The sequence below is a fragment of the Tachypleus tridentatus genome, chromosome 6 (genome assembly GCF_004210375.1).
Source record: "Tachypleus tridentatus isolate NWPU-2018 chromosome 6, ASM421037v1, whole genome shotgun sequence".
Taxonomy (NCBI): Eukaryota; Metazoa; Arthropoda; class Merostomata; order Xiphosura; family Limulidae; genus Tachypleus; species Tachypleus tridentatus.
The window spans coordinates 60,815,171-60,836,017 of NC_134830.1; the positions used below are offsets into that span (position 1 = coordinate 60,815,171).

The window sequence follows — 20,847 nt, forward strand, 5'->3', positions numbered from 1 at the left end:
CACTTTCTGTTCCTCCTATTTTTGGTTATTTGTTCATAAACACTTTATTTGTCGTTTAATTTACATAAACATTTATGTAGATGTGTGTTAGTGTAATATTTATAATATATAATATGTCTATTAGCCTAATCATGATACTTTTTAAATTATGAGCAAAAAACTACTTGTGACACAGGGGTACGAACACTTTCTGTTGTAACTGTAGCCTTTCTACTTTTAGTGTCTGACTTTGTGTTTTAGTTGCCCTTTTTCTACTCAAAAATGTGAATACTTGACATTTCTTATTTTTTAAAATCTCATTTTTTACATTTTAGTAAAAAAAGAAAAATTGGTCCAAGACTGTGGAGTAATTAGCCCAAATTACATATATATATTTGTTTAGGGCATTGTACAGAGTGAGTGGAGGGGCTGGATAATAACCATTCTATGACATACCCCCTAGTCCAGCATATCATCCTACCAAGATGGTTGACAAAGACCACATAGTAGTTTGTAGAAAAATAAACAAGTTCTATACTTATATAGATTTATAGTTTCCAGTAATGCTGTATGAAGATCGTTGGCCAATGTTTTTTGGAATTTTAACTTTATTTATAATAATAAATGGTATTTTAAAGCTTTTTATAGTTTCTTTTGCCCTCACAAAGTTGCTAATTTGATTCCTCAGTCTGTAGTTTTCAAACCCTAACTTTCAATTCTCTTATTGCAATGACCAATGTATTATAACAATATTTTTGTGTGCCTGTTATAAACAAACTGTCTTCCAGTTTAGTTTACAAAGATATTGTTTTTCTTTATCTCCTTTCAAGTGTGGTTTTGTTTTGGCATTAAGTAGTATCTAATCATTGGCCAGTGTCATGATAGAGTACTTAACACTGAACGGCTAGAAGTGTGAGAATAATTTGATTTTGTTATGAGATTAAAAACACCATTTATGCAATATTTGTTGAAATCAGTAATTTTAATGATCTTACAGAGTTTGGTTGGTTTTAATGAAGATTTTTATAAAGACCTTTTAAAAATATGTATGCTGCGAAAGATAATCTAGGTTTTATTCACCACTAATGATTATTTTGTTCAGGAGAAGCTGTTAGACTACTGGCTTGGTTGGTGAAACATTCAAGGTCCAGTGATGTAATGCAACTAATAGTTAAGGAAGGAGGTGTTCCCCAGCTTGTGAATATGATCCAGTCAGAACATCATATAATGCAGAATGAAGCACTTTTGGCTCTCATTATAATGGCTGACACCATGTTAGGTAAGATGGAAGGTTATGGGGGATGGGTGATTTCTGCTGTCATGATATGTCTAAAGAAAGTAATTTCTGATTAGTAGAAACTGACATCTTTAGAAAATTTGTTGGCCTTGCAATTTCTAATCAAATCTGATATTTCTTGTGGTTGTTGACTAAAAGGTTTCTTCACATTACAGCCTTCAAAATGTTTCAGTAAATGCATAATTTTTACTACAATATTAGTTATTATTCCCTTTCTCAGTAACAACAACAGTAATGCATCCCTTTCAAAAGCCTAAAGGTTGGTCGTTTGAATTTGAATATATGCTTTATACCCGTGAAGCTTTAGAAAGTCTTATTGTCTCACTTAAAAGTTAAGTAGTTTTTGTAATAAGTACATACTATATCCAAACTGTCATAATTTAATTTGAAAAACAAATAACCATCATGAATTTTAACTAGGCTTTTTTAAATATTGACAGACAACTTTTTGTTATATGTAATAATTTATTACAGCCCTCTGTATACTCTATGTGCACTTCACAGTGTTTCCTAAATCATACACAGAATGTTGCTCAACTTGCACATTTTCCTCGGTATTAAAACAAGTAATTTAATTTAAACCAACTATGATTCATAGTAGGCTTACTCTTAATTCTGGTAACATACCTTTACAGTGAACTAGGACTAATCTCACTTTCTCTCTGAACATTAGACTGGAGAGCAGTGGTATATGAAGGATAACTGGTTATATTCTTAAGGATGGTTTTTCTCCCAAATTATCAATGGCCCGTATATTATTTAAACTATTTTTTATTATAAACCAAATAATTTAAACCAAATGTTACAAAAGAAATTCCTTGTCCAAACAAATATTGTAGAAGACACTCCATTAATGTTTCCCTCACTCAGAAACTGAATGACATGACTGGTAGAACAGAATTATAAATAATACAACTAATATTTGCATCACATAACCATACCTGTTAAAATGATTATAAAGAAATACTGTAAATATTACATAGCAATGTAAACCTATGCTATAGCATGCAAGGAACACAAAAACAAAATATTGAAATAGTTTTTTGATAAGATTTTCTCTATGTTCCTGTTGCTTTGTTTCTAATTGATACAGCAGGTTTTTTAGTATAAATTTCCTGTACATTTGTTGTTTTTGCCTTTCCAGTTTCTCACACAAGATTAACCAAGTTTTTGTGTGTTTTATATTTTTAAGTACATCTGTTATCTTGTTACTGTCATTTTAGACTCATTTAGTTTTGGTAAACTTTTTTTTTTATTTATCAATACTTGATACAACTGTTTTATAGGATGCTAATAAATAACATCTTTTGGAAATTATTCAGTTCCTTATCTAGGTTACTAAAATTTTCCAGCATAACAAGTTCTTGGTTTTGTGGGCAGGATTTGGTTATTTCAGATGTAATAATTTGTCAGTCTTGTGATACCAATCCTAAACATTTTCGAATGTGGAATATATTTCACTTGAGAAGGATTTATAAGTCAGTAGGCATTTTACAGTTGTTTTTTTATCTATGAAAAACTTCTATTACAGAAAGTGCCAGGACTTAGGTCAGTCGTACTAAGTTAGCCATTGTGAGTGTGGCTTAAGGTATGAATTACTGTTCTAAGTAAAGAACTACTTTTATAGGGATGATAATCAGATTAAGGTAATAAACCAAATGACATTTGTGTGGTAGAAAGAAACTAGTCAAACCACTTTCTATTTTTGGTGGTATGATAATCATTGGACTGGTTTTATTTAAGTTGGATTATCCCTTTTCTCATCAAGAGAGAGTCTGGTTAAAAAGAAACCTTTTGTTTGAAAATGCTTGATTCTTTTTATTATTATTTTAATGTTAACAACTTTCTTCAGGTGAGGTAACCAAGGATTTCCAGAAATCTGGTTTGAGTTCTGTGGTTAATGTACAACTTCAACAAGACAGACTTTCTTCGGAAACTCTTCAGAATATGTTAACCCTTGTTGCCTCTGTTGTTTCTGCAGGTTAGAAAGCTTTATAAGTTTCTTCTTCTTTGTTTGTTAAGCACTAATTCAGTAATAATTATCTTTAGTTTTTATACAGTTTATAACTTGTTTAAAAATATAAATTTATCTGTATTTTACCACAGAACATATTTATTTCACATTAATGTATTAATGAAATATATAATGCATTACTATGGTCTTCCATCTACAGACTCGCAGTGAAAGCTGAAAAAAAATTTTGTTTTTTTAAACACTTTTTAAATTGTCATCTGTATGCATTCTAGAGAAATAACAAGATAATTTAAACAAATACATTTGAATACTTCTGATATGTATGAGTGTAATGTTATTAATCTGTATTAAAATTTTATTTTGTCATTAGAGACATTAAAACCAGAATTCCAGGAGCTGGGGATAAAAAGCGAATTGTCTCGTCTAAGTGAAAGCACTGATAAAGAAGTGTGTGAAAGAGCCAAAATTTGCCTCAACCTTCTCTATCCTACACCTTGACTTTTAAAACAGATATGGTTAATGATAAAATTGGGAAAAAAAATTTTAAAGTGTGAATCGCTGAGTGAGAATTTTGCACTTTCCATTTGACAATTGTGCTATATATATATAGACACACACACATGTACAGTAGTATAATCAGACATGACAATGTTTGACAATAGTATAACGTGACAAGAACTACTTAATTTCAATCATTCATTATGTATGGAAACATGTTTTCTATCCAGAATTAAAAAAAAATATCTGGCACAATATTATTATTCATTTGAAACCTTTTAAGAAATATAGTTAAATTTCTTTTCATATTGTAATCTTGGGTATTTTCTTTTTTCTTGAGTACAATGTAAATTGTTGTAAAAATGTTTCTTATTCCATGTAGGTGTAAAGGTAATAAAACTCCCCTTTCTATGTGATGACACACAAAAAGCAAAGCTTTCTTATTTCATGTATGTAAACCTTCAGAAATATAAAATAAAGACAGCTTGAAACAACAGCAGATTTAGCAAACCACTGATCACATCTGGACAAAATACCAAATATTTTGAAATCTTGTAGTACAAGGTACTTCCAACAGATATGTTGTACATTAACAAAATCTGTTTAAAAAACTTTATGCCAATTAAGTAAACAGTTGTGTTCTTTCAGTGATTTATTATTTTTATTTCTGAAAGAGTTAACTTGTTTTATGAACATTATGAATATGCATATTACTCTGCACCAGTACTATATAAACAAAGGACAGAAAACTTAGTGTGGGTGTGTATATATACGTAATGTATTTCCCATTATTACATCAAACGAATGCAACATATGGAGCTGTATATACATTGGTGTTAGCTTAAAACCTTTCCTTTTAACCAAATACACAGGAACTTTATAATTGTACTTTTATTGTATCACTGCAGCTTTACTGATACAAGTGAACAGATATCCCAGTTTCTGTTGGAATGAAAATGTGTGGAATCAGTTAAAAAATCTATCAATTCTTTTACACTGTTGTTTTTCTGCTAAAATTTTTAAGATCTGGGGGCACTGTTAATTAGAACTACTCAGTAATTTCTAATGAATATTCTGTAAGGATATTTTTCATATTCTGGCTAGAAAAAGGATAAAATTGCTGATTTTGTGTCTTTCACTGTTATTTTTACACTAAAATAAAAGTTATTTTATATGTAAATAGTGTTGTAGTTTTCATTCCTGGAATCCTGTAGTTTCAAAGCAGCCTTTAAGGTATTGTATACAATATACTTTTATTTATGTTTTAAGGAGACATTATAGAGAAGAATGGTTCAGAGGTATATGAGAAAAGTAATTCAATGTGACAACATTTCATGAAATAATTGCACATTGTTATCACATCAATTTTCTAAGTTCTACTAGTAATTTTGGGTTAAGTTTTTGTATGTATAGTTTTATCTTTGAAACATCCCTTTGATGGGGTTGTGCAAGATTGAAGAGGTCACAAATAGTTTTTCCTTGAATTAAAAATCAGCACATTGTATGTTATTTGATAGATTATTTACACACAGTATTTATGATGACTGAACTGAATTGGTGGTAAATACCTGTAGTAAAAACACAAGTGTATAGGACGACTTACACTTCAAGACAGAAGACGTTTGAAATGTTGTCCTCTGTGCTTATCATCATTTGGTCATTAGTACGTCGTGTTTTTAAAAGTAATTGTTAACAAGTAGATTATGTTGGATTACACTTTACTTTTTAGTGTACTGTAATGAGAGAGATTAAAAGTGTTTCATTATATGCATTACTTATCTTGATATGAGCTTGATTTTGAAACTGAAACCTTCATAGGTTTCAACATTTCTCTGTGTAATGAAAAACTGTTTTAGGCTTATGCTGGATAAGCTGTAATAATGGTGTTTCATGGACTATAATAAACTATTTACACAATGTTATTTACATGTAAGTTAGCTGCATGTGCACTCTTAAACTAAATTATTTTATACATAGTAAAAATTAGGAGTATGTGTTATAAAAAGCTGTATTGGTCTTTGCACTTCCTAAAGTTTTCAATTTGTTTATAAAATAGTGTGGTGTGTTTGAGAATATTTTCACTTTTCATAGCAATTTGTCTCAGTACAAGAAAAATTGTTGAAAACCTGAAATCTCTGTCCTTCAAAAACAGACAGATGATAGGTATTTACAAAATATATAATTACTGTGAAATGTTTCTATTCAGTCTTTGAACTGTATGTGTATTAAAGATGAACCAGCTACAGAAAATTTGTAAATTAGTAGTGTTTTATTAATAGTTTACAAGTGTTTACTAAGATTCTTAGCTAAAATACAACATAAATTAGTGGATAGTGGAAGAGAATGAAAAAGTACAATGAATCAATACAGTTCTCTGCCTAAAATACTCAATAAGCAATATTGGAAGATTTGGTTTGTTGATGCTATTAAGCCATATTTTTTAATATTACATTCCTTGGAAATGGGTTTCGTTTATTACATTTAAGTATTTTAAAACTTAATAAAGGTAAATATAGGAATGGTTTTCCATTTATTCCTGTATTCTATATATATTGTTTTGCATAAAGCCAAAAAAACAAACAGTTCTTTAGTATTGGTAGTTTGATAGAAGCTAATACTGTTGAATTGTGAACTTTTCACTTTTTACTTATTAACATGATGTAAGATATAACTGCAGCTGTATTGTATATATTTAACCCCCAAGAGCTATGACTAATGTTTTAACTTGTTTCAATATAGAAGTGGCATCACATAATTCAGGGTAACATTTAGAAGCTTTGACATTCTCTGGCAACTAGGAAATGATTGAGTTGTATCAACAGAATATGTAGTTATAGTTGTTCATGTATTGTCACATGTTATAAGCATATTATTACATTGTATGTCTTAATATTGTAAAATTATTATTTTTCTCTAGAGATTTTCTATGCACCTCAGGAAAGTTGTTGAATATAATAGAATAACTCACGTTTTGCTTCTGTGATTTTTTATTTCTGACTTTCGTGTTTTGGGAATTGCACTTTTTTTTTTACAAACCTGTCATGGGTGTGTTAATACTTGTATTAAATCCAACATTCTATCAGTGTTTATTTTTACATGGTGTTGTGTGTATTTATTTCAATGAATAAAGTGCAATATTTTTTGTTTGAAAATAAGGCAGTTTAAATAATATTAACTTTAAAAGCTAACTGCATAAAACTAAAAAATATACTCACTGAAAAACATAGCTGGATAATCAGATATACTGTTTTCAACTGTGTTCATTTAATTATTTCATGATATGGGCAACCTCACTGTTAACGATATTTATAGCATACATCTAATAACGGCCAGCCCAGGAAAATTAGATTAACCCTAAATCCATATACTAAGCTATGAGTCATTATGTTAAAATTAATATTAGTAAATGTAGAATAATCCGTATGATAAAATAATAAATGAAAGTAGATACATTACATATTATCCCCCACAGTTACCCTGTGGTCAAGTATGTGATAAAGTTATGCTTGGCACGGTCATCTTAGATTTATGGTCCAAATCCATAAATTAACAATGTGAAATAATTTTATATCAAAGATGAAAATTAGTTAACGTTATTAACAAGTTATGTATTCTACTCGAGATTACTGATGTCTAAAATGCACTGCATAACAGAAAAAAAAAATGCATCTATTAGATTTTCTACGTTTTTAAATATAGGCTAACTTCTCCATCTTTTTTTTATCATGTACACTCTCGCTCAAGCTACATTACTTACAATATCACACCAGACGCGCACTAAACTGGAAAGTTGTCGGTTAGTGTGTCGCTACCAGTAGTTTTATGGTGGTTGTAACACACTAGAAATAATACAGAGGCGCACAACTGTTCTTTGAATTTAAAGCAAACTCTTTCAGGCAGTTAAAATGCTTTAAATAAACAATTATGGCTTGCTGATATATACTGGGAATAGGTATTTTATTGAGTGTTTTGATATTTGCTTATTTTACACGAGTCGCCATTAAATCTAACTTTTGTTTTATGGGTTGAATTTTCTACAAAGCTATTCGAGGGCGACACGTGTTAGGCATCCTAAATTGTGCAAGTGACAGACCAGAGGGAAGGCAAATGGACACCGCTACACTCCGTTAACTTTTAGCTGCTCTTTATCAATGAATAATGGGATTAGGCATAACAGTATATCGCACTCAAGGCTGATAGAGCAAGCATATTCGATGACAGGATTCGGTACATAAATTGCGGGTCCAATTTCTATCATAGAATAAGACTAAATAGTTTAGATACAATAATACCTACCACCATTTACTAACACTGTTATAGGGGATGTTTTTATTTTGGCTAGCTTTTATGACATTATTAGTTGGACATTGCATTGATCATTGAAGTTAATACTGGAAAGAGTTTTGTTGCGATAAAGTATACTGGGTATAAACCTTTGAAATTGCATGTTAAAAATAGCATTGCTTTTAGTGGAATTCATAAAGAACTGCAACTTTAAATACAAACTTCAACACGAAATATTTACGTATCTTATTAACTGTGTATTTTTCTTATTTTAATGATTGAGAATGATTTGCCTTGGCTTCTTATTGGATGGATAAGTGAAACGTTAGATATTGGTCTTAAATATATGACGTATACTAAGGCCCGGTCATTGTTCCTCTAGCCTGTTAACTTTTTTTTTTTACTTTCTTTGATGATGGCCTTTCGTTATATAAACTGCTTTCGTAACACTGTACATACTTGTGGAGATAGCATTTTCATATTTAGAGAAAACTTACTAGAAATGTTAATAAAGTAACCAATACATTCTCAGGATTTTTTTTTCATTCCTGAACACTAAAGTTACCCCATTTTGTACCAAAATCATCCATCTTCCACCCACTTCCAGACCTGGCTACGGGTTTGGTATATCGTAGACGAATGTTATGTAATGAATTTCGTTTAGTTTGTCCCTCCCCCCTAGTACAGCAATACGTCTACGGATTTATATCGCTAAAATCAGGAGTTCGATTAGCAGATAGCCTGATGTGGCTTTGCTATAAGAAAAGCACACACTCGTTCAATTTCTTTTTGTGAGCAAGTCTATCACGTAATGAAAACAACTGACTTGAGAATGTCAATTATCTAGAGTTATAATGAAAGCTATTTAACACTCGTATTTCCTAGTCAACACAAGTTATTAAAAACTTAGTGGTGTGCTTCTATATGTTATTTCCACGCAATTTTAGGTTTGGCTCATAAAAACTGTCGAATAAGAATTTATTTCTCTAAATAGTGTTCCAGAAGCTTGCAAAACGATTTGTTTTTGTAAATCTCGGATCAATAACTAGACCTATACCTGAAAGATAACTACCAGTCGTGTATGGATCATTGGGTATTATATACATAGATACATACTGTTGTTAGTTTAAAATAGTGGAATGTTCTAGATAGAAAGTAATTTTGTAAAACTGTAGCAAGTTTCGTGTGAATTTCGCGCAAAGCTACACGAGGGTTATCTGCGCTAGCCGTCCCTAATTTAGCAATGTCAGACAAGAGGGAAGGCAGCTAGCTAGTCATCACCACCTACTGCCAACTCTTGGGCTACTGTTTTGTGAACGAATAGTGGGAGTGACCGAAACATTATAACGCCCCACGGTTGGAAGAACGAGCGCGTTTGGTGCGACGAGGATTCGAAACCGCGACCCTCAGATTACGAATCGAGTGCCTTAACCAGCTGGTTGTGCAGGGCCTATATAGCAAGTTAACAACGATACAAAACATCGTTGTAAAATATGAGAGCAGTATCAGAACAAACTCGTTTGAAAAGGAGTAGTCGAATGTTTGAATATACATTTGAGTGGGTTTACGCAGTACAAAAAAATTCACAGAAGCATTGAGAAATGAAACCAACCACTCAGGCGTAAAATAAATAAGAAATTGAAAACATATCTTGTGGTTAACAGATAACGAAAACATACACACAGCACTTGCTGGCATAAATTGCCTAATATACAGACTAAATAGAATTATATGTATACATATTCAAAATAAAAATGACGAGAAAAGAATTACAAGCTCAATTTATCAATGACTGCTACAGCAGTTGGTTGAAGGTTAACAAATGCACCTTAGTAATGTCTGTTTTGAATTTCACGCAAAGCTACACGAGGGCTCTCTGCACTAGTTGTCCCTAATTTAGCAGTGTAAGAATAGAAGAAAGGTAACTAGTCGTCACTATTCACCACCAACTCTTGGGCTACTCTTTTACCAACGAACAGTGGGATGGACCGTCACATTATAACACCCCCACGGCTGAAAGGACGAGCATGTTTGGTACGACGGGGATTCGAATCTGCGACCCTCAGACTACGAGTCGAACGCCTTAACCCACCTGGCTATGTCAGACCTATTAATAACGAAAAATACGAGATAGAATATATTCTAGTTTGGTTTCACAATAAACCAACATGCATCTATTGTTGAAATTCCGTAAAAAGTGAAAAATTGTGATATTTCGTGTTGTCTTTATTTTCATTTTTAAATAATAGAATTGCAGTAGTTTTTTTTATTTGTTAATCTTTGTATGCGCTACATGAAGTGTAACGAATGTATATTGAATACTTTGTTAAAACTAAAAAAACTCTCATAGAGAGAGAAGTATATTTTTAATATTGAGTATTGTTTACTTATTTTTTAAAACTTGAATAGAAACGAGAAATTGAATAAAAGATTGGTATGAAAAAAAGTTACCCGGTTCTCACACGTTTCGTGATAAAATTGAGGCCTGCTTACCGTTGCGATTGAAATGTCAGGTTCGAAGTAGTTTTATTCTTTCTTCATGAAATGGAAATATTTTATATTTATGGCAAAATTCCTAAAGCTACCGTCCCATTGAGGCAAATATATGGGTCGCGAGTTCGAATCCCCGTCACAACAAACATGATCGCCCTTTCAGCCTTGAAGACGTTGTAATGTGATGGTCAATCCCACTATTCGTTGGTAAAAGAGTAGCCCAATAGTAAGCGGTGAGTGGTGATGACTAGCTGCCTTCCCTCTAGTGTCTCACTGCTAAATTAGGAACGGCTAGCACAGATAACCCTTGTGTATCTTTGCGCGACATTTAAGTCAAACCAAACCCTTTTAAGCTATGGTTGCGTTATAAGAGTGACAGTCAAATTCCACTATTTGATTTGAGTAATACAAGAGCTGGCAGTGGATACTGTTAACTAGTTGCCTTCCCTCTAGTCTATCAGTTTAATATTTGGGACAACTGAAACAAATAAGTAACCTTTATGTAACTTTGACCATAACTACAAAGAAACATTACACTGATTATTATAAAATCAAAAAAGATGTACAAGAAAATCTATTTAATTATTTTATAATAACATTTTTAATGAAGTTTTATTTATCTAGCTGTATGTGTCTGTGAAGGAAATTCATATCAGATAAACAAAAATAATATTTCATACTTAGTGTAAGTAAAACACTAAAAGTATCAGGACAGAATCTTTCTCACAGTAAAGTGGACTCTTATTCCTTTATAAGCATAGAACTATTTCTAATAATAATACAATAAATTTATTTTATTTTAGCATAATGCTAATTATTTGTACGTGTGACACGAGACCCCCCTAGTATGGCGGTAAGTCAACGGATTTACAACGCTAAAATCAGGGATTCGATTACTTTCGGTGGGCTCAGCAGATAGCCCGATGTAGCTTTGCTATAAGAAAATACGCACACACGAGAAATAGTGAGGCGACCTCATTTTTTTATTTTCATAGAAAATATTTTGTAGTGATATATATGTTTAAAAGTATGCCGGTGATTAACCTGTCTTCTAGCTAGTTACTTGGGTTTTACTTACTGTTAGAGTTCTCGCTAGTAAAATGAGTCTAACTGGAAGAAAAAAAAACGCGACAGCTGGCGTTGGTGTTCTTGATTATGTCTTGAATGGGAGGGGGGGGAATAACATCGACTGAAGCAGAACAAAGTTATTCAGAGAAAGTGAAGAGAAAGATGTGTGTATACCCCTTAATTACCACAAAAGTGACACATGTTCTACACAAGCGACTTTATTAGAATGCCTGTAAGTGAACCTCCTTGTCCATCTGCATATCCCCTGTACAACGCCATACCTCGTTGCACCCTGCTTATGCCACTGCTAAGAAAAATTCTGTTCGACGTCAGTGGAGCGCAACAACACCTGAAGTCCCTGGATGGCGGGAAGGTGCACGAGCCAGATGGTCAGCAGAGAACAATCCACGTGCCGTTAGCTTCTTAATGACGAAGCACGTGGCCCGACAACCTTGGTTGCCCATTGCTACCGCATGGATAGCGTGCGTGTGACTGATGTAATTACCAATATCAAAATTCAACTAGGCGGAAAGGGGAGATGTTTGAAAAACAAGTGGCCAAAACTTGTAATGGGCACGTGCCCTGTACAATCAATAATAATACCACTATTCAACTGGCAAAGAGGAATAAGTATTGGAGTAATCGGACGCTAATGAGGAGCAGCCCCGAGCAACGCCGGCACGGTTAAGATATCTGGTTACTCCAATCGATCAAATTTAATTATTTTCTAAACTTCTACGTGGTGCAAACACACGTGGGTGAAGTAAAGGCGTTAAAAGTATTTTATTTTTTATTCAGCAACGCGTTAATAAGATATTTGTAGATACAGGGATATTCGAAGAAAAGTAAGACTACTGATTTGTAATAAAGAAATGGGGCATCTAAATCTAAAGCCCTGTCGGAAAATTTTTCCTTCCAGTCTTATTCAAAAGAATTCAACTGGTGATTATAAATACATTAGGTAGAACGAATTTCATAATGATGACGTGTATCGAACGTTTTATTGGACAGCAAATGTGTAGCTCTCAACCAAGATAACATTATACAGTTATTCCTATCATTTTTATACTCATATTTAGAATAATTGTTGTTTTTTTAAGAGGGGTGAACTCCCAAGTTCATGGTTAAGCTGGTGATATCCAATGCAGAAAGTAAAGTAATTATTACAATCACGTACCGTTTAGAACAACGTACTAAGTAATTATGGTATCATCATACTTAATTAAAGGCAGACAAACTACGACATATCATACAAGACCTGGAAATTATTATAACACTTTCACAATATCGACTACAGAAGGTAGTTATCACAGTGTCACAACATGTAGTACACATTTAGCAACTGTTACTATCGTACAACAGACTGTATAGTAATAGGTTATTTTTAAATATTTATTGCTTCAACATTTTCTATTAGTGCATATTTTTATTCTTAAGAATTTCTATCTTAGTTGCTAGATTTTATTAGTTTATTTTTGTAGGAAACAGAAGTATCTTAAATGTAATTTACATCTATTTATTTATGACTGTTCTCTAGAAAAAAAGGTTAGACTAGATTAACGAATCAGTGTTCAACGAGGGACAAAACGACATGTAAGGGAGACAGAGAAAATTGAACTAATATCATGGTGCCTGCTCGTGACGTCATCATCTTCTTTCAGGTGACTCAGACCTTGCTGTAGTACTCTTAAATCCTAGCTGAGACACGTGACCGATTATATGTTATAGTATAACATTACAATTGGCCAATTAAACCTTTAATCCCTTACATGCTCCCATCATTGACCTCTGGCCTTAAACATAACCCTTGTATCCACTAATAAAATACTACTATTTTTATTTGTTCCCAAACCGCAGAGAAATAGTCCTTCTAATTTAATTCTGTATTCCAAGACGAATAACAATGTAAAACCTCATTCTGTGAAAGTTAATAACTAAACATACTGTTATCGTTGTTGTTAAGGCGTTCGACTCTTAGTTCGAGGGTCGCGGGTTCGAATCCCAGTCGCACCAAACATGCTCTCCCTTTCAGCCGTGGGAGCGTTATAATGTGACGGTCAATCCCACTATTCGTTGGTAAAAGAGTAGCTCAAGAGTTGGTGGTGGGTGGTGATGACTAGCTGCCTTCCCTCTAGTCTTACGCTTCTAAATTAGGGACGGCTAGCGTAGATAGCCCTCGAGTAGCTTTGCGCGAAATTCAAAAACAAACAAATCGTTGTTGTTTTTTATTGCACAAAGTTTTTGTTTGCATAATTAATATGACCCTTTGCTATTTCTCAGTAAATCCTACTGGACATGTGAGATCAAATAGCTTACCATTGGATAACACAGAACAGCGCTCTGTTAATTTGTGTAACTTTTAACTCGTGTAAAATAATGATTCGTAAGTCAGCTACAAAAGAAACAAGATAACACTTTCTGAAGCACAAGAGTATTTAGAAGCCTTACACGAAAAACGTTTTAGAGGTAACTGCCATCTATACATAAATTTAGAAACTAATATTTATATATAACAATTTAATAAATTATCATACAAAGTTAAGTTAGTTTATACTTTCTCAAAACAGCTTTAAAGTATCTATACATTGAAATGATTAAAATATGTAAGATAATATGGTTATATGACCAACATTTCTGCTAACTGACCTTCACTGATGCCTGTGAAAACCACAACTATAGCTACATAAATATTTTCTCTTTTAGATCTCAGTTGAATATTTTATACCAAGAGATTACACGTTTTAACTGGTTTTTTTTTACTTAGAAACTTTATTACGCGGTATTTTCTTTTGGTTGTTCATCTTGTTACTTTTTAACGGACGCATAGAATTTACTTCATAAGCTTTCCTTCTATTCAACAACTACGTAAACCTATAGTGTTTTATATAGTTATTCGCTCTATAAATTAACATGATAATGATAGCTTAAGTTATTCAAAAATAAACATTATTGTTTAAAACGAACGCATCGAAAAACTAACCACTAACGTCTTTTCCTGTTTGTTATATGGAAAACAAACAAAAGACCAAAGCACCATTATTCTTCAAAGTGTTTCATTTATGATAAACAAAAGCATAACAATAGTCCCAAAATTCTTCCTAGTTAAAAGAGCGTGTTTGGTCAGTAGTCATTAAGCATGAATGCGTGAAAAAAACTGAAGCTTAGGGGTGACTGTCTCACTCACGTGTTTCGCAGAAGAACGAGTAGCTTGGTCCATTAATGATTGGATTATGGTATGTCAAGCCGAGTGAGTAAGAAATGAATGTCCAATGATCGACCTAATCCTCGACAGTATTAGTTTGTAGCTTACTCTTTGTGGTTGAAAGTGAGGGACCTTCATGATACTGATGTATATATGCTACAGCATGAAAGAGTTATGGTTGAAGTTGGTAACATCAGTATGTAAATGATAAACGATGAGGTATAATATTACAAAACTGGCTGGAGTACCCGTCCTTTGGGTGGAAGTTATGTAAATTCATGGTTAATTAAAGGTTATCTTGGGATATGAACAGGTGCTTCCTTTATACCTAATTGCAAAAAAAAAAAAAAAAAAACACTAAAAACACCCATAGAAACAGAAATACAGAATGTGAAACCGCAAATTTGCGTGTATCTTCGCATGGACCCAACAAACCTCCAGGCCACATTTGGTGAAGATCCGTCAAGCAGTGATGAAGTAATAATAGAAAAAAAAATCGCCCATAAAAACTGCAAGACGCAAACTGTAAAACTAAAAAATTGTATGCATCTCCCCATGGACCCAGGGAACCTCCATGCCAAATTTGGTGCAGATCCATCTACACTGTGCTAAGAGACATACAACAGACAGTACTATTGTATTTATACAGCTATGACATAATACTTGGAATCCTTCACTTTATTCACCATGTACTTGTTGGGGAAGAGTTAAGATAGTTCAACGTTGAGTGAAGAACAATGCTCCTGAAGATAACGGGAAGAGAAGGAGCCAATTTTTCTGAAGTAACCATTTTACTTGCAGTTACTTCATTTCACAGTTTTGTTTAACTTATTTCACAAGTTCTGAATGTCGGACAGTTAACCAGTGTCTTATTTTGACAACTGTTGACTGACTATGATGACATGATAATTGTGATGTAATCACTGTTAACTATAAATGATCAGTGCTTTTTTTAACTTCTTGCCAACTGTGCATGAGTGGAAAACATACAAATATAAATTCATTTATTCACTTAATTCTGCCCAGACGAAGTGAAACAAATACAATATGAAATTTTCTACAAGGGTTGTACTTTAATGTATACGACGGACCTTGTAAGTAAGAGTTAACGCGCAAGTTGTCGCGAGCTGTCCTGTATGTAACGTTCCTGTATGATATAAAAATAAAAACTCAACGATATCTTCCTTTGCATAACTTTCTTGAACAATATAAATAAAAAAATACTCGACAATTAATTCCTATACATAATTTTCCTACACGATAACAATTCAGTTATCACGTTATGTATATAACTTTCCCATGATGTATAAAAGACTCAACAACCACATTCCATGTATAAATTTCCTCTACGATATCAACAATGACTCAATAATTAAATACCACACATAACCTTTCTGTATAATAATAACAACTCAACAATCATATTCCATGTATAAATTTCCTTTACGATATCAACAATGACTCAATAATTAAATACCACACATAACCTTTCTGTATAATAATAACAACTCAACAATCACATTCCATGTATAAATTTCCTTTACGATATCAACAATGACTCAATTAATTAAATCAACAATCACACATAACCTACGATATCTGTATGATAATCAACAACTCAATAATTACATCCCATGACTCAATAATTAAATAATCTTTCTGATAATAACAACTCAATAATTACATCCCATGTCTAATCTTTCTGTATAATAATAACAACTCAACAATTACATTCCGTGTATAACTTCCTCTACGGTATCAACAATGACTCAATAATTACATCCCATATCTAACCTTCATGTGTGATGTAACAGCGACTCGACATTTACATACCATACATAATTTTTCTTTATGAAAACAACAAAAACTCAATAATTACATTGAATGTTTAATTTTCTTGTATGATGTAATAACGACTTAACAATTACATCACATACATAACGTTTTTATATTATCACAACAAATACTCAACAGTTACGTCTCGTATTTAATATATATAATTCCCTTGTGTGATATACCAACGAATCATCTAGAGAATTGCACTCATAATTTTCTTGTATGATGTAACAACGACTTATTTATGACATCCCATACTAAGTAATCCATCCCATATATATCTATACATAGCTTTTTTGTTCTTTAACATAAAAAACTCAACAATTTTCTATATTCTGACAAAAAATCCACATATATACACACACATACAGGTATAATGTAAATGATGAACATTTCGGGCACATGATTAAATATTTTTCAGCCCAATAGATAGCGCTACGTATCAATGGTCGACAGTTTCTAAAGGTAAAGTATATACTTTATACACTATAACATAAAAAGGTAAAAAAACAAGAGTGTTCACAAATTATTAATTTTAAAATGAAGTAGGAATTCATCTATTATGAATAACAGAACAAGAAATAAAAACAACCATCACAGATTTATAAAATTTAATCCCTTCTTTGGCAGCTTTATATACTTATCTTATAAATTTGTGATTATGGTTTTATTTCTTCTTTGGTTACTTTTTATAGCAGGATCTCTACTTTATTTTAAAATTCATAATTTTGTGATACTCTCGTATTATCTGCTAACACACTCAATATGTTTTTTTTTGTGTATAAATATCCATTAAATAATTTTTTCTCACAACCATAATTATCATAGGAAACATTTCGATGAGCCCTCACCAGCATACTGTGTAAATAATAAAAAAATATTAAATTTGATGAACCTAATAGTTTCTAAGATATGTTTCTAGATATTTATGTTATTAATGTTTGTATCACCATAGAGGCTACCAAAAGAAACTACAGACTTAAAAACCTCTCATATTTAAATTTATTGTAATTTCAAATGTGTAAGACATAGAACACTTTCCATCATGCCATCGTGTGTTGGTGTGTTTAAAAATCGAATGAAAGAGTGTCCTTTCACACAATGCCGGTAAAAAGAAGAGTGACCCAGTTTTCGGGTTATCGCCCACATAATGTTTCTGATGATTCTAATTGCTTTACGAGGGAAAAGTATAAGGTAGACTTGAAAAGAAAAATTCCTTTATGCTAGTTGGTTCATATATTGGTTTTCTTTTAGTTATTTAATAGAAAACCTTAAAATATTGGAAGAATTCAATACGTTAACATGTTGTTAAACGTGTATTATGTTGGAATTATATTACGTTTTCGGCCCGGCACTGTCAAGTGGTTTGGGCGCTCGATTCGCTTCGCTTCTTCTTTATTGGTATTTGGGTATGTTGAATTTTTAAATATCCAGGAGGGTCAGGTGCACGAGACCTCTTCCTCCATCTCTAGCTTTTATGTCGACTACTATTAAGAATATGTTGTTGTTGTAGTGCTTTTGGACCAGAGTATCCCACAGTACTCCGGCCCTTTTCAGGGCAATGTTCATGTATTGTCTTGATTTGCCCCCTTTTTTTTCCTTTATCCATTTTTTTCCTCTTTTATTCAAGTTTTATTTTTTCACTTTTATTCGTATATATTTTTTCCACATATATATATATATCCTTTTTCCATATATATTTATCAGAAAAATAGAATAATAATAATAAAAATAAATAATATAAAAATAAAAAAGAAAGGAAAAAATAAAACATAAAAAAGAAATAATACTAGTTTTAAGCGTCTAGTGCGTAATGCCCAGTTTGATTTATATTTCTTAAATATATATTTATAGGAGAGAGGTACTTAAGACTATGTTCATCATGCACGTAGTATCTGTTTAGATCACACATTAAGTCATTTTTATGCCAATTCTTATTAAAATAGTTTAGTGCATTATGCAAGAGTCTTACAGATACAATATCTGTAAGACTCTTGCGCTCGACTCGTAATCTGAGGAACACGAGTTCGAATTCCCGTCACACCAAACATGCTCGCCATTTCAGTCGTGGGGGCATTATAATGTGATGGTAAATTCCACTATTCGTTGGTAAAAGAGTAGCCCAAGGGTTGGCGGTGGGTGGTGATGACTAGCTGCCTTTCCTCTAGTCTTACACTGCTAAATTAGGGACGGTTAGCACAGATAGCTCTCGTGTAGCTTTGCGCGAAATGAAATACAAACAAAGAATAAATAAATTTAAAAGCTGTTTTTTTTTTTTTCCAGTTTGTATATACCTTATTTATTTATATGCCTGTCAGTGGCAGAACAGTAAGCATCTATACTTATTGTACTAAAAACGTGGTTTCAAAACCCGTGGCGGTCACATCACAAATAATCTATTCTATATCTTTGTGCTTAACAACAAACAAACATATTATGTATATATGTGTGTGTACAGCTAACAAACAAACAAATAATTTATATATGCATATCTATGTATCTATCTATCTATGTATATAATAAACAAATATATATATATATATGTATGGTTGTATACAGATTTTACATAATTACTGTGTTTAGAATGATGAAATTTAATGTTTCTTTTCAGTACTACATAACAATACATTTGTTCAAAGATTCATGGAAAAATTCCACTGACCTACCTCTGTACTCGTAACAAATGATGTAATGCAAAGTTTAACGACATTATTCATTCGGAACGGAGGTTCAAGCTGTTTAAAATGAAGGCTACTTCCGGCTGTAACCATGTCAAAGTGAGTCCAAATCTACGAAGTGCGGGTCTGAAGTTGAATGACATCAATAGAGAGCGCTGTTCACGTTGGCTGTCTAATATTAAATAAATCGTTATTTACACGACCTTTGTCAAAAACGGGAGTAATCACAATTATTTAATGTATTTTAGAGAACGTCTCAATAAGTGTTATACTGTGTTGTGATTAACCTCAATAGAAATGGAACTAAAAAATTGGTTCTACGAGGCCACATTTAACACCGAAACTTGGTTCTCTCGAATCACACTAAACAGTAGTGTTTAAAAAAAAAAAGATGTGACCTTGAGAGATGAAGGGGTACCAGGGGATACGTGTATTTATAGTTTGGTCACATGGTGCGTAAAATGAGTATTTTCCGTTTTTTCGTTTAACTTATCCGTTAATTTAGGCGTTTTCTTTGACGTATATCAGAATTGACGCGAACAAGTACTATTCCACCACCCATGTACCCGCGCCATTTATAATCACTTAATTGGATTGTCTCAAGACCTTTTTCTATATTTCTCTCTTACCCAGTGAAATTTTGAGCCACGCCTGTCTACTTTGAAAGAGATAAACTATGACTAGCAGAGAAAGAATGTTGGCAGTTTGTTTTTACGCTATCTCTTTCAATAGCCCGAGATCATACATGTCATAGCCAGCTATTTAAACCTGCTCTTAGCGTTCACATTCAACTAACGTACAGTCTTGTACGCTGATAGAGAAAGATTAACATTTCTTTTTTATTAGGATTTTCTAAATCACGTTACTTATTATAGAAGACTGAACTCTCACTAGTGGCTAGTTCTTTTCTCTCAGTTTGTTAAATATTTTTTTATAATTATCAATCCAGCAACTTGTTTTTGTTTTGTTTTTCATATGTTTTTTAGAGCAGTGATTTCTAAATTCTTTTTGTCTGAGGCTCCTTTAATGGGAAGAAAAAGTTAGATGGCCTCCGACCTATAACTTTAGTGATTGCAAAACAGTGCCGTAGTAAAACGATAACCTCCTTTCGACATACTGTATCATTCAAACAAACAAACAATAAAAATAATAGAAATTAATTCAGCTTATTTGTTTTCAGCTTTTTTTTTTTTTTGGCAGCCCTCCAGAGGGCCGCAGCTCACACTTAGGGAAACAGTTTCAGTGGATGAGTTTACAAAGCGGCGATAGAAGGAACGTAGTCCAAGAACTTGTGTGGTGTTGTGTAATTTGGGACATTACTGGCAACAATTGTAGACCAGATGGATTATTCTACGCCATACTGTGTAGTTAATGATATCGAGGTTAAAAATTTTCAGCACTCACAGAGGTAGGTATAGCTGTTTTAAGCCTTGCATCCTTTGTCCGTTGTTTCATCATTTAAACCAAACTTTTGACCCTTTGTCAAGTGAATCTTATTCTCTTAAACAGAAGTGTCGCTCAGTATTTAAAAGATTTG

The 20,847-nt window shown here is 32.5% G+C and overlaps 2 protein-coding genes and 1 long non-coding RNA gene across 9 annotated transcripts in view; 2 read left to right on the forward strand and 1 right to left on the reverse strand.

Annotated features, from left to right (window-relative positions):
* The window catches only part of LOC143252646 (rap1 GTPase-GDP dissociation stimulator 1-like), a 126,937-nt gene extending 120,094 nt beyond the window's left edge, over window positions 1–6,843 (forward strand). For all 6 annotated transcript variants that reach the window (XM_076505117.1, XM_076505118.1, XM_076505116.1 and 3 more), the window contains 3 exons: window positions 1,082–1,258; window positions 3,129–3,257; window positions 3,622–6,843. In XM_076505117.1, coding sequence (XP_076361232.1) covers window positions 1,082–1,258; window positions 3,129–3,257; window positions 3,622–3,749 — 434 coding nt within the window. In that variant the 3' untranslated portion in view covers window positions 3,750–6,843. The remainder of the gene's footprint in view (window positions 1–1,081; window positions 1,259–3,128; window positions 3,258–3,621) is intronic.
* Window positions 6,844–19,294: 12,451 nt separating this feature from the next.
* The window catches only part of LOC143252651 (uncharacterized), a 46,343-nt gene continuing 44,790 nt past the window's right edge, over window positions 19,295–20,847 (reverse strand). Inside the window, exon 7 of the mRNA XM_076505125.1 lies at window positions 19,295–19,482. Coding sequence (XP_076361240.1) covers window positions 19,453–19,482 — 30 coding nt within the window. The 3' untranslated portion in view covers window positions 19,295–19,452. The remainder of the gene's footprint in view (window positions 19,483–20,847) is intronic.
* LOC143252652 (uncharacterized) overlaps window positions 20,575–20,847 on the forward strand; it is a 105,728-nt gene continuing 105,455 nt past the window's right edge. For both annotated transcript variants that reach the window (XR_013029095.1, XR_013029094.1), the window contains exon 1: window positions 20,575–20,718. This is a non-coding gene — a long non-coding RNA (uncharacterized LOC143252652). The remainder of the gene's footprint in view (window positions 20,719–20,847) is intronic.